This window comes from Pempheris klunzingeri, chromosome 7 (assembly GCF_042242105.1).
Source record: "Pempheris klunzingeri isolate RE-2024b chromosome 7, fPemKlu1.hap1, whole genome shotgun sequence".
Taxonomy (NCBI): Eukaryota; Metazoa; Chordata; class Actinopteri; order Acropomatiformes; family Pempheridae; genus Pempheris; species Pempheris klunzingeri.
In genome coordinates, this window is record NC_092018.1 from 3,377,651 (window position 1) to 3,405,016 (window position 27,366).

Here is a 27,366-nt window from a genome sequence, read left to right on the forward strand (position 1 = left end):
ATCATCACACACACAAACAACTGTGTTCTCAGAGGTGGTTATTAAAGTCATTTATAGTGTCATTATCTCTGAGAAATCAGGTTCCACAGGAAATGCATGAGCCTTCATCCTTTCTCATGTCCCATTTTATCTCAGGCCCCAAATAACAGGCCAACATTACTGCTCCTGGTCAGTGTTTTGGTGACTCTAAACTACCATCAGGGTGAATGTGAGCGATAGTAACCTGTCCAGGTGTGTCCAGGTCCATGACCTTGATCATCTATCCATCTGTCAAGTTTGGAGAATGGATGGATGGATGGATGGATGGATGCTATTGGAAACAAAAGCTGAGCTAAAAAAGGAAACACAGACATTAAAAATGATCAGATCTTATTTTAGGGCTGTGATGTGTTTGTTTTCATGTTAGTCCTTCTTTGGTAACAGTATTTTAATGCTGAACTACAACAAAGCATGACCAGCCCTGTGAATGCTAAAGTCCGTCCCTGACTTCCTGAGTGAGTGATGAAGTTCCAGCGTTGGCTGATCAAGTGTTGGACTGTTGACTATTGTACTTTCAGTATTAAAAGGTGCAGACAGTCCTTTTAAGCTGTTGTTGTGTGTGTGTGAGACACTGTGGTGTGGGTCCTCTGCCCCATGAGCTATGAGCATGCAGGAGGCATTTCTGCTCAACACATCAGCTGTCACAGTGTTCAGTACTGACAGAACAAGGCTGCTCACTCTGCTATGCAGCTCTTCAGAGCCAAGAAAGAATAATTGTTAACTCATATCAATTCATGGGCACTTTAGAGGAGCAGTGGAGTTCAGTGTTTAATCAATGTTCTGTATCCTCACAGCAAAATTTCAGATGCTGTTAAAGAAGAGCAGCAGCATACGACGGCAGCCTCCTGAAGGTGAGTTAAACCAAACTGAGTTATGATTCTTCTTCTGTATATCAATATGTAGAGTTCCAGTGTTTGCAGGTGGTGGGTACAAAATGACATCTGATTTTATTTGAATAGCTGCAAGCTCACAAGTTTCAAGTTAATAATGGGTGACGTCCACCTTTAAGAGCCTGTGACTTCTAGTAACCTGTCCAGGTGTGTCCAGGTCCATGACCTTGATCATCTGTCCATCTGTCAAGTTTGGAGAATTGATGGATGGATGTTTGCTTCATGCCTGCTGACACTGATTCTTACCGCCTCCAATACAGTAACTGATGATCATACATTCAATATTTATCTCCCACAAAATATCTGATGAATGAATCAAAAATCTAAACACAACTTTGTCCTGAAGGCAGAAAGTTCCTCTTCTTCTCTTTGCATTTTGTCACTTTTTATTGACTGAATTCCTTTTTGTTGATGCAGATGCAAGTTTAATCAACTCAGTATTGTCAGTCGATGATAATTGTATCTGTGTGTTCAGTCTGTGAAAATGTCAAAGCTGCTTGTGTGGATCAATAATCACTGTTACAAGCATGTTTATTACAGGTTACATGTGGAGGAAAGAATGAAAATATCTACATTATGTGTTTCCTTACAGGACAAGATGTGCCACCTTTAAAACGCAGCAGCAGCTGTGAACTCCTGCCACCTCACAGTGAGTAAAACTGAAGTCAGAAATATTATAGATAGATAGATAGATAGATAGCGAGTAAAAGTGACCACCACCATGAATACAACAATAATAAGCAGATAATAAATAAGCAGATAAATTGATAAAAAGATTAAAACCAAAGTGCGAGTTAAATAAAATAAAAACTATAGTGCACGTTAAAGAACAGAAATACATATTTGTTAAATAGCAGAGGGTGCTGAGAGCTCTCTGCCAGCCAGAGTTCACTTGTTAAACAGTCTTATGGCTGTTGGCAGGAATGATTTCCTGTATCGGTCCTTGTGACAGTGGAGCTTAACCAGTCTGTTTGAGAAGCTGCTCCGCTGTCTGTCCAGAAGTGGGTGGTCAGGATCGTCCAGAATGGACAACAGTTTGTTCATGGTCCTCCTTTCCACCACCACTTCAAAAGTGTACGGTTTGCAGCCAATCACAGAGCCGGCCTTCTTAATCAGTTTGTTCAGTCTGTTGCTGTTTTATTTTATAATAATAATAATAATAATGTTAATTATAATAATAATAGTAATATTCTTGTCTGCATTAACTATCTAAACTATTTTTGAGCTTACAGCTGAATTTGTAAACTTTAAGTTGATCAGTCCACCTTAAAAAACGTTCTTAGTGGTCGTTAATCCAATTTTATTGCATTCAACATGGATTAATTCCACATTTTGTTGTGTTTTCACTTTCTTTTCAGTGTCTCGGCTGAGGGTTGTTCTGCAGGGGAACAGCTGGTCTCAGAGGAGCTCAGAGGGGAACTTCCTACTGGGAAAGACTGAGTCCAACACCGAGCAAGAGAAATACAAACTGACAGAAGATGTGGGACGGCTGTTACTCAGCAGGAGAGTGGGTCGTCCCTCAGCGATCCCCAGCTCCTATGGCTCCAAAGAAAGCAACAAACCACAGCCCCCAGAGAGACCACTGAGCTCAACCAGCACCTCAGCAGCTTCCCAAGATAACAGCCAGTCAGCTGATCGATGGTTTAGTTTGGGAGAGATGTGAGTTTTGTGCAGCAGGTGGCGATCTAACGTTGGCTACAGGGATGAGGTCTGTTTAGAGTGAACACTATCAATAGTTGAAGGTGGTTTATGTTAAAGGTAATAGTGCAGAATGAAAGTGCAGCAGACAGTCGGGTTTACAAATATGTTTTTATGCCTCTGTGACAACGAATCAAATTTCAAACATCCACTTGTACTTAAGGATGATCTGATCAGGTAAAGGTCACTGTCACTTCACCACCGTCCCATTCTTGTGAACCTAATAAATCTGAGGAAGGACTAGAGGGAATTTCATTACATCTGACACGAGCATCCGATTGGACTCAAGAGGCTGAACGATTAGATTTCAGTAGCCAAAGGTCACTGTGGCCTCACTCTTCACACTTTGGGCCGTAAGTCAAGGATTCATACACTCATGATGTTTGACAACATTTCAGAGGACAAAACGATGTGATGACCTTTTCTATCTAAAAGGTCAGAGGTCGACTTCACTTTGACGTCTTAGTGTTCTGCAGAAACACTTTTCTGGCTGCTGGTCTCTCAGGAACAAAGGAGACGTTTGGCTGCAGACTGAATGTGGGAGCTAATCTTGGGTCTGGACTGACGTGGATGCAAACTGCATCTTAACTGGTTCGGCAGAGGCCTAAAAAACTGCAAGGTGCTGATTCCACTCATTATCATTACGTGCTGGTCAGACACAGGAGTTCTTTCAGCACTAGACTGATTGTACCACGATGCACCACAGAGTGCCACAGGAAAGTGTACATAGTGTTTATATTGTTTATATATGATGCGACTCTGGATTCATCTGGTGCAATAATTTTTACCTCTGTGTAATAGTTTTTAATGCATATTGTTATAAATTGCCTAAATTGCTCCTTATTTCTGAACACTGTACACTTGAGTTGGAGCTGTTTGTAACAAAAAGCAATTTCACCCTGCGGATTATTAAAGGAATTCTGATTCTGATTCTGATTTCTAACACATGTGATCAGACATGGTGGTGGGAAGCAACCAGAGGAGCTTCATGAATGTTTCACCAGTATTTCTGTGGTGAATAAAGAGAACCTGCACACAGACTTTATGTTCCACCACTTTAATGTGACACCGTTTTGATCCTGTGTGGGTCGTCCTCGGATCAGTCTGTCAGGATTTGATGGAAATGTGTTTGAGTTCTTCACATCATCTGATAAGAGACAGTCGGCACGATCAGTTTAGATATGAGGAAGAGCAACAGTTTGTTTTCAGAGCCGAACCCACTTCAGGTATTTCAGCATTAAATACAAAGAAGACACACAGTGTGTGAATATGAGTTAAACTCCACACCAGAGAAATAAAGTTTGAGCTCTCAATTCATTTCTCACAATTCAGATTGTGTTCAGAGTGTCATGTCTCGTCGTGTGTGTTAGTTTGTCTATGTTCACTTGTGTCTAGTCTTGTCTCCCACTTCCTGTTTTATGTTGAAACCCTAAACTCTCCTCTTGCTTCCTGCCCCTGTGTGTTTCCCACCTTGGTGATCGTCTGCCCCACCCTGATCGTTCCCACCTGTTCCCCATTACCTTGTTTGAGCATCAAAGGTCACTTGTGTTTTCCAAACCAAGCCATAGTTAACCATGTAATTAGTAAGTATCTTGTCCATGTAAATATTATGTTGTATTAAAGAGTTTGCCACCAGATTAAATGTCTCTGAGCCCCGTGCTTAATACAGAGTTCAAAAAGAAGACGTGTAGAACATATTTTCCATGTCGCTGTTTGAATTATTTGCTCTCAACACTGAATAAAAACATGTTTATATAAAGTTCAGTTTACTCTCTGAGTTTCACTCACATGTCAAATGGTGTTTTGTACTTTGTGAAAAATGTAGAATCAAACCTGATCATGTTCACGTTGTTTTTTTCCTCTCTGAACCTTCTTTACTTTCACTTCAGTCACTTCGTGTGACGACAGAAGGAATTTCAGCAGGTGAGTCCAAACTCAACTCAACAGCTGCAGACGGCTGAGATGAGCAGTCGGAGCTGAATATTGATCACCGATCATCCTCAGGTGAGTGCTGGCTGCTCTGATCAGATTTACAGCTTGTTATTATCACCGTGTTCACTGAGTGAGCTGGAAACACACTTCGGTTCGCTCACATGAATTACTGACACTCTGAGCTGATAAATCAGACTTCAGGCAGACGTGGTTCACCTGTTCAGGTGCTGCAGGTGGAAACACACAGGTGTCACATGTCTGCAAGAAAACTGCAGGTTTTCTGAATCTCTAAATCCAGGTTGTGTCTCTTCCTGTGTTTTTTAGTCTGACGTGAGCGAAACTATCTTTGCTGTTTCATCCCAGATCATCAACATTTAAATCAAATGAAACCTTTTCAGGTTTCACTGGTTAAACAGAAGCAGACGGAGCAGGTAGCCCCTATAACTCTATAACTAATGTAGCCTCAGCTCTTTTTTATTGGTCTTAAAGGAACCTGTGTTTTCTGTCCCACATTAACTGTCTATGTTTTACAAGTGTGTCATTTCAGGAAATTCTAGAGAGAACAAGTTAGTCCAGTTAATCCACACACATCCAGCTACACACACACACGCACACACACACACACACACACACACACTCCAAACTGTAACATGGGTTCATGTTCTCTTGGTGCAGAACAGGAACAGTGATTGGGTAGTCTGTCTGTACAAGGCTGCAAAGTCTCATGTCTTTGATCATTGATCACTGATTGATTGGTGTGTTGTCTGCTCAGATCAGATTGGCAGCTTTGACCAGGTTGTATCATCACAATAACAGTAACTCACAGGTTTAACAGACAGATACACTGTCGGCTCACACACTGTTGGAGTTCAGTGTAGTAAATAGTGGTTCATTTTATTTCATTCAGCTTTAGCACATTGCCGTGGTTCTTAACCAGCTATCTAGTGTGTGCTCAATAAATGAATACATTTATTGTGTTTGCAATTTGGGAATGTGTGTGTGTGGTTTTGTATTCTATCCTTTGTCCTTTTTATTTCTGCCTCATAGAACAGTTTGCAGTTGCTTGTTTTCACAGATCCAATGCCAGGCTACATATTTTATATCTAAAACATGAATATTTCTGTAGAAAGGACCGATATAGATATTTGAAGAAGAGACAAAAGACATGTGAATCAATGAAACAATCACTGTGTTGTGTCATATTGTTGATCGACCTGCATCATCCTGTCAGGGTTCGTTTTGGGCTCCTTAATGACTCTCTGTACTTTCTGCCTCACATATGGTTTCTTTCCACACACCACATGGACTTTGAGTTTGTGTTCACTGATGTAACCTGCTGATGTTAACAAACAAGGTAATGTAGGATTTTACACTTTCCTCTCTTTAGGTTTTAAAATCCTGCTGTTTGTTTGAAGTTTCTCACGTTTCCAGCAGAGCGACATCATGGCAGACAGACGTTGGATTCCTGGTAAGACACACACGATCAGATCTTATTTTAGGGCTGTGATGTGTTTGTTTTCATGTTAGTCCTTCTTTGGTAACAGTATTTTTAATGCTGAACTACAACAAAGCATGACCAGCCCTGTGAATGCTAAAGTCCGTCCCTGACTTCCTGAGTGAGTGATGAAGTTCCAGCGTTGGCTGATCAAGTGTTGGACTGTTGACTATTGTACTTTCAGTATTAAAAGGTGCAGACAGTCCTTTTAAGCTGTTGTTGTGTGTGTGTGAGACACTGTGGTGTGGGTCCTCTGCCCCATGAGCTATGAGCATGTAGGAGGCATTTCTGCTCAACACATCAGCTGTCACAGTGTTCAGTACTGACAGAACAAGGCTGCTCACTCTGCTATGCAGCTCTTCAGAGCCAAGAAAGAATAATTGTTAACTCATATCAATTCATGGGCACTTTAGAGGAGCAGTGGAGTTCAGTGTTTAATCAATGTTCTGTATCCTCACAGCATTTCTTCAGAGGCTGTTCAGGAAGCGCAGCAGCAGCACACAGCAGCCTCCTAAAGGTGAGTTAAACCAAACTGAGTTCTGATTCTTCTTCTGTATATCAATATGTAGAGTTCCAGTGTTTGCAGGTGGTGGGTACAAAATGACATCTAATTTTATTTGAATAGCTGCAAGCTCACAAGTTTCAAGTTAATAATGGGTGACGTCCACCTTTAAGAGCCTGTGACTTCTAGTAACCTGTCCAGGTGTGTCCAGGTCCATGACCTTGATCATCTATCCATCTGTCAAGTTTGGAGAATTGATGGATGGATGTTTGCTTCATGCCTGCTGACACTGATTCTTACCGCCTCCAATACAGTAACTGATGATCATACATTCAATATTTATCTCCCACAAAATATCTGATGAATGAATCAAAAATCTAAACACAACTTTGTCCTGAAGGCAGAAAGTTCCTCTTCTTCTCTTTGCATTCTGTCACTTTTTATTGACTGAATTCCTTTTTGTTGATGCAGATGCAAGTTTAATCAACTCAGTATTGTCAGTCGATGATAATTGTATCTGTGTGTTCAGTCTGTGAAAATGTCAAAGCTGCTTGTGTGGATCAATAATCACTGTAACAAGCATGTTTATTACAGGTTACATGTGGAGGAAAGAATGAAAATATCTACATTATGTGTTTCCTTACAGGACAAGATGTGTCAAGTTTAGAACGCAGCAGCAGCTTTTAATTCCTGCCACCTCACAGTGAGTAAAACTGAAGTCAGAAATATTATAGATAGATAGATAGATAGCGAGTAAAAGTGACCACCACCATGAATACAACAATAATAAGCAGATAATAAATAAGCAGATAAATTGATAAAAAAGATTAAAACCAAAGTGCGAGTTAAATAAAATAAAAACTATAGTGCACGTTAAAGAACAGAAATACATATTTGTTAAATAGCAGAGGGTGCTGAGAGCTCTCTGCCAGCCAGAGTTCACTTGTTAAACAGTCTTATGGCTGTTGGCAGGAATGATTTCCTGTATCGGTCCTTGTGACAGTGGAGCTTAACCAGTCTGTTTGAGAAGCTGCTCCGCTGTCTGTCCAGAAGTGGGTGGTCAGGATCGTCCAGAATGGACAACAGTTTGTTCATGGTCCTCCTTTCCACCACCACTTCAAAAGTGTCCGGTTTGCAGCCAATCACAGAGCCGGCCTTCTTAATCAGTTTGTTCAGTCTGTTGATGTTTTATTTTATAATAATAATAATAATAATGTTAATTATAATAATAATAGTAATATTCTTGTCTGCATTAACTATCTAAACTAGCTTACAGCTGAATTTGTAAACTTTAAGTTGATCAGTCCACCTTAAAAAACGTTCTTAGTGGTCGTTAATCCAATTTTATTGCATTCAACATGAATTAATTCCACATTTTGTTGTGTTTTCACTTTCTTTTCAGTGTCTCGGCTGAGGGTTGTTCTGCAGGGGAACAGCTGGTCTCAGAGGAGCTCAGAGGGGAACTTCCTACTGGGAAAGACTGAGTCCAACACCGAGCAAGAGAAATACAAACTGACAGAACATGTGGGACGGCTGTTACTCAGCGGTAGAGTGGGTCGTCCCTCAGCGATCCCCAGCTCCTATGGCTCCAAAGAAAGCAACAAACCACAGCCCCCAGAGAGACCACTGAGCTCAACCAGCACCTGAGCAGCTTCCCAAGATAACAGCCAGTCAGCTGATCGATGGTTTAGTTTGGGAGAGATGTGAGTTTTGTGCAGCAGGTGGCGATCTAACGTTGGCTACAGGGATGAGGTCTGTTTAGAGTGAACACTATCAATAGTTGAAGGTGGTTTATGTTAAAGGTAATAGTGCAGAATGAAAGTGCAGCAGACAGTCAGGTTTACAAATATGTTTTTATGCCTCTGTGACAACGACCGTCTGCACATTCTACATCTGTTATGCTTCATAATCTGATTCTCCTGAACATGATTTCTCAGGAATTCTTCAGATTTCAAACATCCACTTGTACTCAAGGATGATCTGATCAGGTAAAGGTCACTGTCACTTCACCACCGTCCCATTCTTGTGAACCTAATAAATCTGAGGAAGGACTAGATTCGGCATGAAGTGCATTTTGCTTCCATGTTATTCACATCTGATACAGATTCTGAACAATCTAAATCCTTGATTAGGACTATTGAAAATGTTCTCATCTGATATTTCTGGAGCAAGTCAGGAATTCATTATCTTCAGGTCTTCATTTCCTTCTTCTCATGATTTTATAAGTGTTGTCTCTGTGTTTAACAGTGTGTGTCACAGTGCTATTCTGTACACTACTGGCTGCAGGTAATACGCCCTTTGTGTGTTTAGTATAAATTCTTGTATCCTCCTGCATATTACAGGTAAGGCCAAATTTACCTGCTGAAAACTGAAACTGTGTATATTACATCATATTAAATAGTGCTTAAATACTTACTGTAACTATAACTACAGACTTTGACCTTTTTAAAAAAAGCAACTGTTAAAATTTACATATCCAAACAATATCTTGTGTAAAACACCAAATTCCATGCGGAAATCTTGTAATTTACAATTTATATTGCTACTGGGAAATACCTTATGGAAATTGATTTCAAAATTACTTTTAAAAACATTTGTATTTACAGCCACTCAATTCGGCACACATGTAACACCAGGAAACACTTATTTTGATCACATTTCCTCTTATTATTGTGCGGTGCCCCATGACAGGCAGAGGTCAGGGAGGGACCAGGTGTAGTGTGCAAGGTACCTTTAAATAAATTGCCTTTTCGTCGACGTTAAACGTTGTTTAATCCGCATCATCTATGCCGAATTTACGTTAACATTATCTTAATTTGTAGAACACATAAAACAACAGATTTTACTCAGCGGGTGGCTTTGTGCAATAACAGGAAACCAAATTGTAAGATTTATGAACGACGTCTGGTGCGCAGGCAGAGAACACTGCTCCTACCGTTTACAATCACCGTTGATTGATCATCCCACCATGTGTCATCACAAGTATCAGCCCGAGTTTAGTGGTCGTCTGCAGAGCTCAGACTTCTCTCTTTGTTCCCTTCCTGCCACAGAGGCTCTACATTTGAATAGCTGAATAAAAAACGAGGAAACAGGTTTGTCAGATCACCTTTCCTGCCCGGAGGTGCGCACACCTGAAGGAGGTGATGCTGATTAACAGGAAGCAAAAAGGGGGAAGTTCAACCTTTTCCTGGGACACTGGAGCCCCAGTTTTTAGGGATATTTAGGAGTTAATATTTACAAGTTAGCCTCATATTAGCAGTGAATTGGCAGCTAGTGCCTTTTGAAGATCTCCCACCCCTTGGTTCTTTAATTTTTTTTGACTTTCTAACTTGCTTTTTCACTGTTTGTTTTTAACTGTGTGTTGTACGGTGTCCTTGAGTGCCTTGAAAGGCGCCTATAAATAAAATGTATTATTATTATTATTATTATTATTCAATAACCTCATATTAAAGTTGTAAATAAAGTAAATTGTTTGACTCAGGCTTTATTGTACCTCACTTGTACGTCATTTTGGACAAAACCATCTGCTGGATGAATGAATGTAAATGGATAACGGGGGCACTGCTCCTAAATTAGTCTTTCTGCTTTGCAGTTTCTTGTTCTTGTTAACATACACGTCTTCTCAGATCATTTGTCCTGGCTGTCTTGTGCAGGTTTATTTCCAGGAGCTGTTCCAGCACACAGTATAGACACAACAACCACCTGCCAACAGTCTCCCTCTGCTACAGCCAAGAGACTGTAACTTGATAACCACTTGATTTTGCCTTGTTTAGGATTTAGGATGATGGATTTTGGTTTGGACTTCCTCCCACTGTCCCACAGACATGCAGGTTAACTGGTGTTAACCCTAACCTGCCCGCAGGCGTGTGAGTGGTTGTCTGTCTGCATGTGTCGGCCCTGTGACTGACATGACGTCTGTTTAGAGCCTCAACTCCAACAGTTTCTATTTCATTCTCTCAATGATTTACAGCTTTTCATCTCCTGTGTTCTGTTTATGCATCTCCAACATGAGAGCACTATAAAAAGTTGTGTAATGATAATTCATACACTGTCCACTTTTACTATGATATTTTTATGGATCTGTTCTGATGCCTGTCTGGGACGCACCCTGGACTGATTGGTCACAAGGTGGACACGTAGAGGCAGACAACCTATGAGCTGGACCCTGGGCCTATGGCACATCCAGTGTCACTGTTTTGTGGTCGGACGACAAACTGGTTCTTCTTCCTGATATACTGCTACTACTCTTTTTGATCTGGATTTGGAGGCACACTTTTCCACGAGGTTATTGGTCTTTAACCCATAAGAACCCAGACCCATTTCTCCTTTAAGTAAAACAGACTAAATAGACCACAAGGAACTGATCTCTGAACTGATTTTTGAGACGCTGCCCCAACTGTCCAGATCTGAAATGTTACATATATGTCACTGCATCATATCAACATTTTCAGAAAATATGGTCAGGACAGGTTCTTTGTGATGTAGGACAGTATTAGAATTATTGAATTGTTTGAAACGAACCTTTTAATAACAAAAACAAACTATTTAAAATTAGCTAGTTGTGTCCCAGGTTTTAATGGTCACTGGGTCACATGACTGCACCACCATGTTTAGTAGCTGTCACTGAGGGACTTCTTGAGTTGGGAAAATCTCCAGAATATCTAGAAGGTCTGTGACACCTGTGGGTTTTTATTGCAGTTATCCAACTATCCATCAGTGTGTGCAGTGGGCAGATGTGTCATTTAGGAAAATACAGTCGGCCAGAGAATTTGATTAGGACGTCCCTCATTAGCTCGACATCCAGTGTCACTGTTTTGTGGTCGGACGACAAACTGGTTCTTCTTCCTGATATACTGCTACTACTCTTTTTGATCTGGATTTGGAGGCACACTTTTCCACGAGGTTATTGGAATCTGATTCTGGTCGTTCGTCATGTGTGGGAAGCTTCCCAGTTCCTGTTTTACAGCTTTATTAGTTAAACATTAACTCGCTGTTAACCTGATATCAAGTCTGCACAGTGAGCCTCACAAAGGTCTGAAGGAGTGCAGCTGGCAGCAAAGAGGATCTCAAACAGTGAGTAGATGCTTCTGAAATATGAATTCAAACAAACTAATCCAACCAATCACACTGAGCTAAAAAGAATATTTTCTTTCTGACAATATACTTTCAAAAATCCACGATCGGAGACCGACAGTCCAACATAGCAGCTACAGCCACCTCAGGGAGGTCGTGGGAGTATATAGTTTGAACAGTGTGCTGTGTGGTACGTGTTGTACCGTCCAGGGTTTGAACCTGCTTGAGTTCTCATGTCTGGGCTCTCTCTGAGTGGTTGTCTGTCTCCATCTGTCAGTCCTCTGGTTAACCGCTTACCAGTTTAGTGGAGACCTCGTCTCTCGCCCAGTGCTCTCGACCCCCATGACCCTCTAAGGAGAAGAACTGTAGAGAAAGGATGGATGAGGTGCTTAGAAATGTTGTTGAATTCTTAAAAAATGAGGCCATATGCTATAGAGTGTTAAAGTGTTAAATCTTTACTGATACTGAGAACATATTTATGACTTTATTCATCTATAAATGTACTGATTAGAATCTGTTGTCTGGGGTCAAGGTCTGATTGAATGTGGACAAGGAAGTTAAATCCTCCTATAAAATAAGATTGTGGTTGGCATTGGAGAGAAGTACAATCAAGTATATGACATACTTTTATTCAAGGAAGATCATTTTTTACATTATATGAATTTCTGTGAAAAAGTTTTTTACAAAATTGTTCCACAGAATTGAATAATTTGTTTTGATCTAAAGTGTTTTTAGGAATTCTGTTCATATTATGAACTTAATAACATGTGAAAAATTGAATTCAGAATTTGTAAAAGTCTCCACAGACCTTGTGTCAGTTTGACAGAAAAGACATTTAGTGTTGTTTGTATATGTTCAGATTGTAGGTGCAGGTTTTGAGCTTTATCTGTTTGTTCAGAGGTCACAAGTGTGAAAGTGGTGGTCACCTTTAAGTTAACAAACAAAGATGATCAAACATTTTATCCTCCTCCTCTGTAGGTTCTCAAACCCAGCAGTTGGTTTCCAGCTGAATTAGTGTGTGATGTTGGCAGCAGAGTGACATTATGGCGGCTGCAGCATCAGGTGAGTTCAGTCAGACTTTATTAGTCTCAATAACACACTGTCTGCTCTGCAAGGCAGCTTTATTTATACAGCACGTCTCAAACACTCAGGCTATTCAAAGTAAACATGATAAGATCATTGATTTGTACCATGAAGGCTTCCATATGTTCCTGGGTCTTAGTCTGACTCAATGAATGTGTCCAACATCGTTAATAAGCTCGTCAGTGAGTTTATGCAGATATTATGTTCTTCCAAAGAAAAGACCCTCTTTCTTATTCTTACACTAAAAGTAGTTTGGTTTCTGTTCCCAGTTCCTGTTTTACAGCTTTATTAGTTAAACATTAACTCACTGTTAACCTGATATCAAGTCTGCACAGTGAGCCTCACAAAGGTCTGAAGGAGTGCAGCTGGCAGCAAAGAGGATCTCAAACAGTGAGTAGATGCTTCTGAAATATGAATTCAAACAAACTAATCCAACCAATCACACTGAGCTAAAAAGAATATTTTCTTTCTGACAATATACTTTCAAAAATCCACGATCGGAGACCGACAGTCCAACATAGCAGCTACAGCCACCTCAGGGAGGTCATGGGAGTATATAGTTTGAACAGTGTGCTGTGTGGTACGTGTTGTACCGTCCAGGGTTTGAACCTGCTTGAGTTCTCATGTCTGGGCTCTCTCTGAGTGGTTGTCTGTCTCCATCTGTCAGTCCTCTGGTTAACCGCTTACCAGTTTAGTGGAGACCTCGTCTCTCGCCCAGTGCTCTCGACCCCCATGACCCTCTAAGGAGAAGAACTGTAGAGAAAGGATGGATGAGGTGCTTAGAAATGTTGTTGAATTCTTAAAAAATGAGGCCATATGCTATTATGACTTTATTCATCTATAAATGTACTGATAAGAATCTTTTCTGGGGTCAAGGTCTGATTGAATGTGGACAAGGAAGTTAAATCCTCCTATAAAATAAGATTGCAGTTGGCATTGGAGAGAAGTACAATAAAAGTATATGACATACTTTTATTGAAGGAAGATAATTTTTTACATTATATGAATTTCTTTCAAAAAGTTTTTTACAAAATTGTTCCATAATATTGAATAATTAGTTTTGATCTAAAGTGTTTTGAGGAATTCTGTTCATATTATGAACTTAATAACGTGAAAAATTGAATTTAGAATTTGTAAAAGTCTCCACAGGCCTTGTGTCAGTTTGACAGAAAAGACATTTAGTGTTGTTTGTATATGTTCAGATTGTAGGTGCAGGTTTTGAGCTTTATCTGTTTGTTCAGAGGTCACAAGTGTGAAAGTGGTGGTCACCTTTAAGTTAACAAGCAAAGATGATCAAACATTTTATCCTCCTCCTCTGTAGGTTCTCAAACCCAGCAGTTGGTTTCCAGCTGAATTAGTGTGTGATGTTGGCAGCAGAGTGACATTATGGCGGCTGCAGCATCAGGTGAGTTCAGTCAGACTTTATTAGTCTCAATAACACACTGTCTGCTCTGCAAGGCAGCTTTATTTATACAGCACGTCTCAAACACTCAGGCTATTCAAAGTAAACATGATAAGATCATTGATTTGTACCATGAAGGCTTCCATATGTTCCTGGGTCTTAGTCTGACTCAATGAATGTGTCCAACATCGTTAATAAGCTCGTCAGTGAGTTTATGCAGATATTATGTTCTTCCAAAGAAAAGACCCTCTTTCTTATTCTTACACTAAAAGTCGTTTGGTTTCCAGAGCTGCACGTCCACTTCTGCTGAAGAAAGATTGTTTGGTTTCCAATATTGTAATATTATTACTTTAGTAACACACCTGTGGATTTGTTGTTCACTGGGATGGATCACACAACACAAGTCATTTTGAAGAGTGTTGAGCTTGAGTTCCTTGATTATAATCCTGTGAATTATGTACTTAAATGTTTCTGTTGCAGCTTTTTTAGCAGCCAAACAGTCCAACATAGTCCTATTTGATACCTTTTTTTTCTATGCAGTATATCAGGAAACAGTAAATAAGTCACCGGCATACTGTGTAACACAATGACAAACACAACCACATATATTGTGACGAAACAAAGGAAAATATGATTACACTGAATGGTAAGATGCTATTGTCTGTGGTCAAACGTTGTTTTCTGTCCTCTACTGTAGACCCTCGTCTAGAGCGAAGGAGAAGCTCAGCCCACACCTCTAGTTTTGTTCCAGTTGTGTAGTAGTTTTAAATAAAACAAGTAAAAACAAAAGTGAAATAATCCCGTCCTTCCAGAAAAAGTGTCCTTCTACTCAAAGATTTCATGTGATTGAATCGATGTTCTGTATCCTCTCACTGACAGATGATGTGCTGCCACTGAAGCACAGCAGCAGCTTCAGATGGCTGCCTCCTATGAGTGAGTTAAACTGAACCAAGTTATGATTATTCTTCTGTATATTAACATCTATGATTAATGTGTTTGCAAGTGGTTTGTACAAACTCACTATTTAATTTGAATAGTTGCAACCTCAGCAGTGAATTTGTAAATTTTTCCATATGATAACAGCTGATACATTCACTGAAGTCTATCTGAAAAAAAGCTGTGTCCTAATTGATTAACTAAGTTTAATGTTATTTTAAATGACGTCTACATTCAGGTTTTTCTAATTAGCTGTTTTCTTTCCAGTGTCTGAGCTGAGGGTTGTTCTTCTGGGGAACAGCTGGTCTCAGAGGAGCTCAGTGGGGAACTTCATACTGGGAAAGACAAAGTTCAACACAGAGGAAGAGCCAGAGCACTGTGTGAGAGTCACAGGACAGTTAAAAGAGAAAGAAATGTTTCTCATCAACACCCCAGATCTGCTGCATCCTGACCTCTCTGAGGACAAACTGACAGAACATGTAGAAACATGTAAGAGACTCTCTGATCCTGGACCTCATGTGTTCCTGCTGGTTCTACAGCCTGAAGACTTCACTGAGGAGCACAAACTGAGGCTCAGCAGAGTCCTTCAGCTCTTCAGTGATCGATCATCTGATCATTCACTGGTTCTGATATCAGCACCCAGAGAGGAGAGAGTCAAGGAAAAAGATGCACCAGACCAGCCCTTAAAAGACCTGATCAGCATGTGTAGATACAGACACCTGAAGCAGGAGAACCTTGAACCTCCAGAGCTGTTAACACGCTTGGGTCAAGTTGTGAAGGAGAACAATGGAGAGCATGTGAGCTGTGATGTTGTTGAGGATGAGGATCCAGGTTTAACCATGAAGGGAAAGTCTGCGTCTGGACACATCAAAGCAGCTGTAAACCTGGTTCTGTGTGGGAGGAGAGCAGCAGGGAAGACTTCAGCAGCCAAGACCATTTTAGGTCAGACAGAGCTTCATTCAGTCTCCAACTCTCCAGTGTGTGTTAAAAATCAGGGAGAAGTGTGTGGACATGTGGTTTCCCTGGTGGAGCTGCCTGCCTTGTATGGAGAACCTCAGGAGGCAGTGATGGAGGAATCATTCAGGTGTGTGTCCCTCTGTGATCCTGAGGGCGTCCATGCCTTCATCCTGGTCCAACCTGTGGGTCCCCTCACTGATGAAGACAAGGGAGAGTTAGAGACCATCCAGAAAGTATTTGGCTCCAGATTAAATGACTTCACCATGATTCTGTTCACTGTGGAGTCAGATCCTACAGATCCAGCTGTTCTCAACTTTGTAAAAGAAAACAAGGACATCCAGGAGCTCTGCCAGAGCTGTGGAGGAAGATATGTTGTTCTCAACATCAAGGACAAGCAGCAGATCCCAGAGTTGTTGGACGCTGTGGAAAAGATGAGAGTTGAAGGATCCAGATGCTTCACAAAGGACATGTTCACCAAGGCTCAGATGAATAAGGTTGTAGAGCAGCAGAGCACTATTATGAGACTTACAGTGAGTGGTGAGGGAGGAGGTGATGATAGAAATCAGGACAGAGAGTGTCTCAGGATGGTGCTGATTGGACGGTCTGGCAGTGGGAGGAGTGCAACTGGAAACACAATTTTGGGTAAAAAACATTTTAAATCTAAAGCCAGCTCAAGTTCTGTGACCAGATTTTGCGAGAAAGTGACAGCAGAGATTGACGGGCGGACCGTTGTTTTGGTCGACACTCCCGGCTTGTTTGACACGACTCTGTCCAATGATGAGGTTCAGCAGGAGCTTGTGAACTGCATTGGCTTGTTGTCTCCTGGACCTCATGTGTTCCTGCTGGTGCTGCAGATCGGCCGATTTACACAAGAGGAAAGAGACTTTGTGGAGCTGATCAAGACATGTTTTGGCAAGAATTCACAAGATTTCATCATCATTATATTCACCAAAGGGGATGATTTGAAAAATCAAACAATTGAGAGTTACATGGAAGAAGACCGTGATGGCCTTTTGACAACACTGATGAATGATTGTGGAAGAAGATACCAGGTCTTCAACAACAATGAGCAGACAGATCGCACACAAGTCAGAGAGTTGATGACAAAGTCAGTCAAAATGCTGAAGGAAAATGGCGGCAGCTGCTACACCTCAGAGATGTTCCAAGAGGCCGAGGCAGCAATACAGAAGGAGGTGAAGAGGATCCTGAAGGAGAAGGAAGAAGAAATGCAGAAACAGAAGGTGGAGCTTCAAAGAAAACATGAGGAGGAAATGGAAGCAGTGAAGAAACGAATGGAACAACAGAGAGTGGAAACTGAACAGGAGAGAGAGAAACAACTTAGAGAAATAGAGGAAAAAATCAAAAAGGAGCGTGAGCAGAGACAGAAAGAACAGATAAAGAGAGAAAAGGAAAACTACATCAAGAAGAAGCAGTTCAAACATCAGCAAAAGCAGTGGGAGCAGCAACTTGAAGCTCTGGAGAGAAAAATAAAGTCAGAATCAGAGGAAAAGAAAACCATTGATAGAAAACTGGAGCAGAGCAGAGAAGAGAAGAGAAAGCAACAAGAGGACTGGCAGAAGGAAAGAAACGAATGGTGGAAAAAACGACATCAAGAAGATAAACAGAAACGACAGGACTTAGAAAAGCTCCAAGAAGAATACGAGCAGGAAAGACAAAAACATGAAAAGAAAAGAAAAGAGGACGACCGAATGAGAAGAGAACAAGAAGAAAAAGAGAGAAAAGAATTAGAGGAAACCTATAAGAAAGAAAAAAAGGAAATGAAGAAGAAATATGAAGATGAGGCCAGAAAACAAGGTGAAGAATTTGAGTTTAGAGAGAAACACTCCAAGGACCTAAAAGAACAAGTAGAGGACTTGGAGAGACGTCATGAAGGAGAATTAAATGACCTAAAACAGAAATACCAAAACAAATGCATCATCCTCTGATCACCCAACTGACTCTTGATCATTTTGAAATTACATCAATTAAATATCACCTGAATCTCATTTAACAACACAGGTTTGCTCCACAGTGTCCAATTAGACCACTAAGAAAAAAAAAACACCACCAATTCTAATATTTTGAATTGTTTTTATGTAAATATGTGATCACACTGTTTTGTTTCCATCTACTTTATGGTGTCTGAAAAGCCACAAGCATTGTTATTATTAGCAGCAGATCCCAGAGATGTTGGACATGGTGACAGAAGTGAGTCAGTCTAAAGATGGACCACACAGCAACACAGCCAAAACATTTGCATGTGCACAAAAGGAAAAAGTCACACAGCCAAAGAAACGTATCACCATGATAGACGGTGAACTGGAGGAGCTGAGACACAAGAACAAGATGTTTTACATAATAGTCTTGAACCAGTTCAGCAGCAATGATGAACATTAGTAACTCCAGTTCTTCTGAGGTTGTAGGTATTGTCTCAGGATTGTGCTGATCAGGAAGACTGGATGTAGAAAGAGCTCTTTGGGAAACACCAGTCCAGGAAGAGAGGAGTCTAAAGTCAAATCAAGCCAGAATAAGTCCCAAACTGTTGTCAGAGAGCAGAGAGTGAAGTGGACGGATGTTGCAGCAACAAAGAAAGAAATGGAGAGAATCCTGAAGGAGAAGGAGGAGGAGATGAGGAGAGAGAGGGAGGAGCCAGAAAACAATCTACTGTCTCATTCTCACATTAGACATCAAAGTCTTTGTGCCACAAAACAATATAGATGAGTTAACTTTAAAAAATATCTATTAAAACAGCCAAAGTAACTGTTTGTGAGTAGCTTGTCGTCAGAAAAGTCCCTCCGCTGAACTGAACGTCCTGAGACAGAATAAAGCAGAGTGTCCGTCCAAGAGCTGCCTGCATAATGTCCTGCTGCTGAACTGAGTGAAAGCAGCAGATTTAAATTGGCCCTGTGTCTGTATATCTGCGGCCCTCCTCCAGTTTTCATGCTGCGTCCTCATTGGTCACCGCTCCTCTCCTCCCACACTGTTTGAAAACTGTGGCAGCACCTGCGACGTCAAGACGTGTCTCTCAACAATCACACCTAACTGGAGTCTGAGATGTCAGAAGCTCATCTGAAACAGGCAGATTGTGCCAAAGTGTGTTCTGCATTAGGTCTTAATCCACGCTGACTACAAACACTTCATCACACTGATAACTGGCCGCGGTACGAGAGACAATAACTGACTCCAAGGTGTCTGTCACATGTGAAAATAATGGTCTGGTTTATTTTCTATGTAATCATTATGTGCATATAGAAATATTGAGCCTTTTTACTCTATTTTTACTACTTTACATCGACTTTGTTGTTCTTGGTTGTTTTTTTTCTGTTCATGTGTAAGTACAGTATGTGTTCTCATACATGATTAAATCTGATTCTGATTATTATTATTTTTCGTGGAAGTGTAATAGAATTTTCATATACTCTGTGTGTTATCATATATTCTCATGATCATCAGTTCTTATGTGCTTGTTTAGCTCTCATGGTCTTAACAGTACCTTCCTGGGAACTCCATTTTGACCTGACCTCCAAGGTCAGACCAACTTTCCAACTTTACTCCCTTTGTCTCAGTCTTCTGCACAAGCGATACTCCTTTTTCTCTGATGAACCAACCTTGAAGATCAGCTTCACGAGCTAAACTCCCTTTTTCTTAAATAACTTAAATAATAGGATACGCTGATGGTAAACCAGGGGTAGCACCTGTCCAGGAGACTGACGCAAACACCACGGAGCAAAGCTTACTGTAAGACTCCCACCCTGAGATTAGCTCGGGGAAGAACCTTGTATCACTCCTGTGATGATTGTCTCAATTAAACCAAACTAATACTCCAGACATCAGACTCTTCTTTATTCATACAATACAAAACATTTCCACCACAGAAGGCCTATTTGTCAGATATGGCTTTTATGAACTGTTACTAAAGTAGGTCTTAATCCAACTGAAGCTGCAAGTGGGCATGAAAATCAATGTGTTATGTAGTAAAAATGAAATGACATTATGTAATGAATTAATTAAAGTTTCTACATTATGACTTTTCTGAACAGTTAGTGTGGTGTTTATTTTAAAATCTATCTATTAATTTATTTCATTGTTCTCACTTCCTGAGGTGTTGTGAACATTAACATAGCTCAAAGATCCCTTTACTACACCTGTGAGTTAAGATCCTCTGTCAAAGCAGCTCAACCACAAGGTTCAGTTGGTAATTGTTTATATGCTGGATGTTTTTTTTAATAAACAGCTTTCAATCTCGAACGTTTAAGCATATAAGCAGGTTTAAAAACATCTACGCTGACAGCCGTGTGACGTGTTGCTGAGGAAGTAATGTGACCTGATAGAAGGTCACGTGTGTTCTTTACTTGTTTAAATGTTGTGAATGGTACCGTGTATGGGGCAGTTTGGCTATCAGAAATAATCAATAACCAAAGATGATTAATAATTATATAAATTAATGGCAATTCTGTGTATGTACAATGATCATCTCTACATATACATGTTGTGCTTTGACAAGTGGTAATGTTCAATTTGGCTATCAGAAATAATTAATAATTATCAAAGATAATTAATAATTATTAAAATAAATGAACTTTGATTAAAGTCCACCTCGATTGGGGCACCACCTCGAAAAAAGAGGAAAAGACAGCCGTTTTAATTGATTTAGTCTCATAAAAATACTAAACTATCAATTTGGAATTATGTTTTATAATTAATTTAATAATTACTACCAAAATTACCACATTGATAGCTAGCTGAAGGATTTTGGAGTTCTTGTCAGTGTAGAGGTTGGCAGTGTTCACCCTTGTACAACATTAAAGGAGACCGCAGGTATTAAAACATTTATTAAAACAGAGCAAAATTCAGGGACATCATTTGTTACTCATTAAGGTGAAGGACTTGTACTTTTGTTGTAAGTACAGCTGAAGCAGAGTAGGTATTAAAGACATCTGCTGTTACAGAAATCAATCAAACAATCTAACTAAATCTCTATGACTAAACTAACAAATAATATGAAGTGTGTGTGTGTGTGTGTGTGTGTGATAAGGCTGAGGAATGTGAGATGGGCCCACAAAGGTGGGGGAGAGAGACCAAATGGTGATGGCCAGACCCCCTGGGGTGTGGGTCAGAGGCAGACAAAGGAAAGCTAAGTGCTGTTAGCTTAGCTTTGTCCCTCAGTGGCCTGTTGCAGACTGTGTGTGTGAGAGAGATAAAGGTGCAGGTTAAGACAGGATGGTTAGTTTGTAGACTAACATCAACTAAACTTAATGGCTGCACAGTAATTTACAACACATCACAATAATCAAACTCAATGAACATTAAAGCAAGTCAATACATTAACAGGGGTAAACCATGTATGCAGTAATGCTATGTTAATGATGCCCAGTTAGAGTTTGTTACCAGTCCTTAAAGGGGTAGAAGAAGTGTCCTTGAGGGTGCTGCTTTCTCAGCCTGTTGCTGGAGGAAAGGTGTGGTTCTTGTCCGTTGCTGTGTGGTTGCAGGCTGGAGGAATCCGGTCGCTCCTTTGTTCCTGTTAGTTAGCAGCTCTGTGCTAACTTGCTGGTGTGCTCCTGTTGTTGGTTCTGGTTATCAGCTGGCAGACTCTGGGTCGTGCCTGCTGGCGCTGATCTGCTTACTTCAGGCAGGACCTTGTGTCGCTACCATGAAGGAGGTGGCTGCTCTGGACAGACCACACTCAGGCAGAGCTTAGCTGAATTGAGCTGGTCTCTCCTCTGCAGGAGAGACATCAGAAAGAGAGAGTTCAGTGAGGGTGAACTGGTTTTCTTGGGCTGAGGTCGTAAAATCATGCGTCCCCTCCGGCCAATGGCGACTGTGGAGCTGGGTGCGGGGTGATTTCACACCTATCTGTGAAACTGGGGGCATTGGGGAAAGGAGCCCAATAGTTTTACAGACAAAGAAACATGCGGTTTCACTATGTGCTGTTCACCGTATAGTGAAGCCCAACATACATGTGCACTAATGTATAAGACTGGTATTAAACCCATCTGCCATGTACTTATCAATATTTATACATATATTCACACTTATATTCATCATAACTGATAAATTTTTGTACAACTCATCTACACATTCTTGTGTTGTTGTTCTCTTTCTCAATTTGAACCATGCGTGTTAACAGCTCATCAAGTTCAAGGTCCTTCTGCCACAAAAACCTGTACCGACATTCTCTGATCATTTCTTTTAAGGGTGGATGTTGCCGATATCTTTCCATGAAACCTGCTGTCTCCTCTCTGGGCGTTGATATCAGAACCAGTGAATGATCAGATGATCGATCACTGAAGAGCTGAAGGACTCTGCTGAGCCTCAGTTTGTGCTCCTCAGTGAAGTCTTCAGGCTGTAGAACCAGCAGGAACACATGAGGTCCAGGATCAGAGAGTCTCTTACATGTTTCTACATGTTCTGTCAGTTTGTCCTCAGAGAGGTCGGGATGCAGCAGATCTGGGGTGTTGATGAGAACTATTTCTTTCTCCATCATCTGTCCTGTGACTCTCACACAGTGATCTGGCTCTTCCTCTGTGTTGAACTCAGTCTCTCTCAGTATGAAGTTCCCCTCTGAGCTCCTCTGAGACCAGCTGTTCCGCAGAAGAACAACCCTCAGCTCAGACACTGGAAAGAAAAAAAGTGAAAACACAACAAAACGTGGAATTAATCCATGTTGAATGCAATAAAATTGTATTAACGACCACTAAGAAAGTCAGAGCTTCTTTAAGGTGGACTGATCAACCTGAAGCTGACAGATTCACCTGTGAGCACAAAAATATCTAAAGAAAATAAAATGTGAGACAAAAATACAACAAAATACTGAAAGTTTAGATAAATGGTAAAATGGTCTGTATTTGTAGTTAATGAAGACGAGAATATTTCTGACTTCAGTTTTACTCACTGAAAGGTGGCAGGAATTCATAGCTTCTTCTGTGTCTTAAACTTGGCACATCTTGTCCTGTAAGGAAACACATAATGTAGATATTTTCATTCTTTCCTCCACATGTAACCTGTAATAAACATGCTTGTTACAGTGATTATTGATCCACACAAGCAGCATTGACATTTTCACAGACTGAACACACAGATACAATTATCATCGACTGACAATACTGAGTTGATTAAACTTGTATCTGCATCAACAAAAAGGAATTCAGTCAATAAAAAGTGACAGAATGCAAAGAGAAGAAGAGGAACTTTCTGCCTTCAGGGCAAAGTTGTGTTTAGATTTTTGATTTATTCATCAGATATTTTGTGGGAGATAAATATTGAATGTATGATCATCAGTTACTGTATTGGAGGCGGTAAGAATCAGTGTCAGCAGGCATAAAGCAAACATCCATCCATCAATTCTCCAAACTTGACAGATGGATAGATGATCAAGGTCATGGACCTGGACACACCTGGACAGGTTACTAGAAGTCACAGGCTCTTAAAGGTGGACGTCACCCATTATTAACTTGAAACTTGTGAGATTGCAGCTATTCAAATAAAATCAGATGTCATTTTGTACCCACCACCTGCAAACACTGGAACTCTACATATTGATATACAGAAGAAGAATCAGAACTCAGTTTGGTTTAACTCACCGTCAGGAGGCTGCCGTCTGCTGCTGCTGAGATTCGGTGGAGGCCTCTCAGCTGTTAGTGTGAGGATACAGAACATTGATTAAAAACCCCTAAAGGGACTGTTGAATTCACTGTTTGATACTGAAGGCTTAAAGCTAAAGCTGCTGAAGGAAAATAAATCATTTGGGCAGTAAACACTGACATTGCTGAAGACTTCAGTGTAGTAGTGACTTGTGTTGTTCAATCCATCCCAGTAAACAACAAGTCTACAGGAAAGTTCCTGTTATCATTGAATGTTGGAGCCTATTGTTGTGAATAGGTGGATGGTAGCACTTCTTTAGCAGTCATCACACAGAGCCTACTTATTAATACAAGCTGCTACCACTTCAATTCAGTGGTTCAGTCTCAGTATCACTGTTCTACTTTGTAATAGTCTTTAAAGGCTGCACTGTCATTTTGTACCATAAAATATCATTAAATGAAGTGACTGCACAACGGCTTCAGGTGGTTCCAGTCACTGGGCCCAAACACGTGCTTGGGTCAGAATTAATAAATAGCTTTTAAGTTGTTGTTCCAAATACTTGACTTCTTTCTTTACAGGGTGTTATGACCCAGTCTAGGGGAGTTGGGACACAACATAAGAGTGAGAAAAAACAAACTTTGTTTCCAAATCAAATTTACCAATTTATTGTACCAACAGAAAGAGGCCTGACGTGCAGGTAAAAAGATCCAAGAACAAAACCAAAATAGTGCAATATATGTACAGTGACTATCTAACTATCAAACAAACGAACAATCAAAACCACCACCCAAACTACAAACCTAATCAGAGCACCACTAGCAATCTACTACAGAACCGATCTGAGGACAAAGTTCACAACAAAGTTCCAATCTAGCTGCTGTTAAGCCGAGGTTCCCGCTGGGGACTGGAACTCCCTTGGTTTAAATGTTCGGATGCTGCTGCAGGAACCAATCACACCCGTTCGCTGGTTGGAGGTGGGCAGGACCAACACAGCTGCTAAAAAAAAGAGAACACTCACTCCGACACAAACACAAGGACAACACAGGACCACACACAACAGAACAAAGACGGCCGGGGCCGTAACACAGGGATTGTAGAACAGTGATAAAGTCTGGCCATGAATTGATATGAGTTAACAATTATTCTTTCTTGGCTCTGAAGAGCTGCATAGCAGAGTGAGCAGCCTTGTTCTGTCAGTACTGAACACTGTGACAGCTGATGTGTTGAGCAGAAATGCCTCCTGCATGCTCATAGCTCATGGGGCAGAGGACCCACACCACAGTGTCTCACACACACACAACAACAGCTTAAAAGGACTGTCTGCACCTTTTAATACTGAAAGTACAATAGTCAACAGTCCAACACTTGATCAGCCAACGCTGGAACTTCATCACTCACTCAGGAAGTCAGGGACGGACTTTAGCATTCACAGGGCTGGTCATGCTTTGTTGTAGTTCAGCATTAAAAATACTGTTACCAAAGAAGGACTAACATGAAAACAAACACATCACAGCCCTAAAATAAGATCTGATCATTTTTAATGTCTGTGTTTCCTTTTTTAGCTCAGCTTTTGTTTCCAATAGCATCCATCCATCCATCAATTCTCCAAACTTGACAGATGGATAGATGATCAAGGTCATGGACCTGGACACACCTGGACAGGTTACTATCGCTCACATTCACCCTGATGGTAATTTAGAGTCACCAAAACACTGACCAGGAGCAGTAATGTTGGCCTGTTATTTGGGGCCTGAGATAAAATGGGACATGAGAAAGGATGAAGGCTCATGCATTTCCTGTGGAACCTGATTTCTCAGAGATAATGACACTATAAATGACTTTAACAACCACCTCTGAGAACACAGTTGTTTGTGTGTGTAATGATACAATGAGAGCAGACAGTGTGTTATCCAGTGTGTCTTACCAGAAAACCAACATCCCATGATGTCGCTCTGCTGGAAACGTGAGAAACTTCAAACAAACAGCAGGATTTTAAAACCTAAAGAGAGGAAAGTGTAAAATCCTACATTACCTTGTTTGTTAACATCAGCAGGTTACATCAGTGAACACAAACTCAAAGTCCATGTGGTGTGTGGAAAGAAACCATATGTGAGGCAGAAAGTACAGAGAGTCATTAAGGAGCCCAAAACGAACCCTGACAGGATGATGCAGGTCGATCAACAATATGACACAACACAGTGATTGTTTCATTGATTCACATATCTGTTGTCTCTTCTTCAAATATCTATATCGGTCCTTTCTACAGAAATATTCATGTTTTAGATATAAAATATGTAGCCTAGCATTGGATCTGTGAAAACAAGCAACTGCAAACTGTTCTATGAGGCAGAAATAAAAAGGACAAAGGATAGAATACAATACCACACACACACATTCCCAAATTGCAAACACAATAAATGTATTCATTTATTGAGCACACACTAGATAGCTGGTTAAGAACCACGGCAATGTGCTAAAGCTGAATGAAATAAAATGAACCACTATTTACTACACTGAACTCCAACAGTGTATCTGTCTGTTAAACCTGTGAGTTACTGTTATTGTGATGATACAACCTGGTCAAAGCTGCCAATCTGATCTGAGCAGACAACACATCAATCAATCAGTGATCAATGATCAAAGAGATGAGACTTTGCAGCCTTGTACAGACAGACTACCCAATCACTGTTCCTGTTCTGCACCAGGAGAACATGAACCCATGTTACAGTTTGCTTGAGTTGACTCACCAGCTGAAAATGTTGCTGCTCCACCAGTCAGAGTAAAAAAGTAAATACAATGAGATCATCTGTGTCTAACTATCTTCATTATTACTCTTCTATTTGGATCAACTTTACTCTGAATTCAGTCTCTAAACTTCTGTGTGTGTGTGTGTGTGTGTGTGTGTAGCTGGATGTGTGTGGATTAACTGGATTAACTTGTTCTCTGTAGTTTTCCCTGAAATGACGCACTTGTAAAACATGGACAGTTAATGTGGGACAGAAAACACGGGTTCCTTTAAGACCAATAAAAAAGAGCTGAGGCTACATTAGTTATAGAGTTATAGGGGCTACCTGCTCCGTCTGCTTCTGTTTAACCAGTGAAACCTGAAAAGGTTTCATTTGATTTAAATGTTGATGATCTGGGATGAAACAGCAAAGATAGTCTCGCTCACGTCAGACTAAAAAACACAGGAAGAGACACAACCTGGATTTAGAGATTCAGAAAACCTGCAGTTTTCTTGCAGACATGTGACACCTGTGTGTTTCCACCTGCAGCACCTGAACAGGTGAACCACGTCTGCCTGAAGTCTGATTTATCAGCTCAGAGTGTCAGTAATTCATGTGAGCGAACCGAAGTGTGTTTCCAGCTCACTCAGTGAACACGGTGATAATAACAAGCTGTAAATCTGATCAGAGCAGCCAGCACTCACCTGAGGATGATCGGTGATCAATATTCAGCTCCGACTGCTCATCTCAGCCGTCTGCAGCTGTTGAGTTGAGTTTTGGACTCACCTGCTGAAGTCACACAAAGTGACTGAAGTGAAAGTAAAGAAGGTTCAGAGAGGAAAAAAACAACGTGAACATGATCAGGTTTGATTCTACATTTTTCACAAAGTACAAAACACCATTTGACATGTGAGTAATCACTGATCAGGGACACCTGCTGCACCTCTCCTGCAGAGGAGGAACCTGTGGGGAGAGAGAGAACCAAGACACCAACACACAGACACACACACGGGGGCACGTGACAAAACACATTTTCTGAGGCGAAATAGCTC

At 40.7% G+C, this 27,366-nt stretch overlaps 2 protein-coding genes across 3 annotated transcripts; one reads left to right on the forward strand and one right to left on the reverse strand.

The window, feature by feature from the left end:
• Positions 1-900: 900 nt before the first annotated feature.
• LOC139204214 (GTPase IMAP family member 8-like) lies at positions 901-18,383 on the forward strand. The gene is made up of 2 exons (XM_070834195.1): positions 901-1,578; positions 15,318-18,383. Exons 1-2 carry the CDS (start codon positions 1,506-1,508, stop codon positions 17,951-17,953), a joined length of 2,709 nt encoding a protein of 902 aa, XP_070690296.1. The 5' UTR covers positions 901-1,505; the 3' UTR covers positions 17,954-18,383.
• Positions 18,384-20,865: 2,482 nt separating this feature from the next.
• LOC139204219 (GTPase IMAP family member 2-like) lies at positions 20,866-27,071 on the reverse strand. 2 transcript variants are annotated; one of them, XM_070834202.1, is made up of 6 exons: positions 27,019-27,071; positions 25,513-25,587; positions 23,588-23,638; positions 22,900-22,956; positions 22,085-22,622; positions 20,866-21,727 (listed from the first exon to the last, which is right to left on the reverse strand). In XM_070834202.1, exons 2-6 carry the CDS (start codon positions 25,529-25,531, stop codon positions 21,691-21,693), a joined length of 702 nt encoding a protein of 233 aa, XP_070690303.1. In that variant the 5' UTR covers positions 25,532-25,587; positions 27,019-27,071; the 3' UTR covers positions 20,866-21,690. The 2 variants fall into 2 exon arrangements, with proteins under 2 accessions (XP_070690303.1, XP_070690302.1); XM_070834201.1 differs by lacking the exons at positions 25,513-25,587; positions 27,019-27,071 and having other exon boundaries at positions 23,588-23,683.
• Positions 27,072-27,366: the final 295 nt, after the last annotated feature.

What these genes read in the sequence shown, in the direction of transcription:
- LOC139204214 (XM_070834195.1), top strand. Translation starts at nt 1,506, where the DNA reads ATGTGTTTCCTTACAGGACAAGATGTGCCACCTTTAAAACGCAGCAGC. An exon ending in TGAACTCCTGCCACCTCACA is followed by an intron (nt 1,579 to 15,317) that starts GTGAGTAAAACT and finishes TTTTCTTTCCAG; the next exon opens with TGTCTGAGCTGAGGGTTGTT.
- LOC139204219 (XM_070834201.1), bottom strand. Translation starts at nt 23,663, where the DNA reads ATGTTCTGTATCCTCACACTAACAGCTGAGAGGCCTCCACCGAATCTC. An exon ending in TGAATTCCTGCCACCTTTCA is followed by an intron (nt 22,623 to 22,899) that starts GTGAGTAAAACT and finishes TTTTCTTTCCAG; the next exon opens with TGTCTGAGCTGAGGGTTGTT. An exon ending in GAGAACAACAACACAAGAAT is followed by an intron (nt 21,728 to 22,084) that starts GTGTAGATGAGT and finishes TCTCTCCTGCAG; the next exon opens with AGGAGAGACCAGCTCAATTC.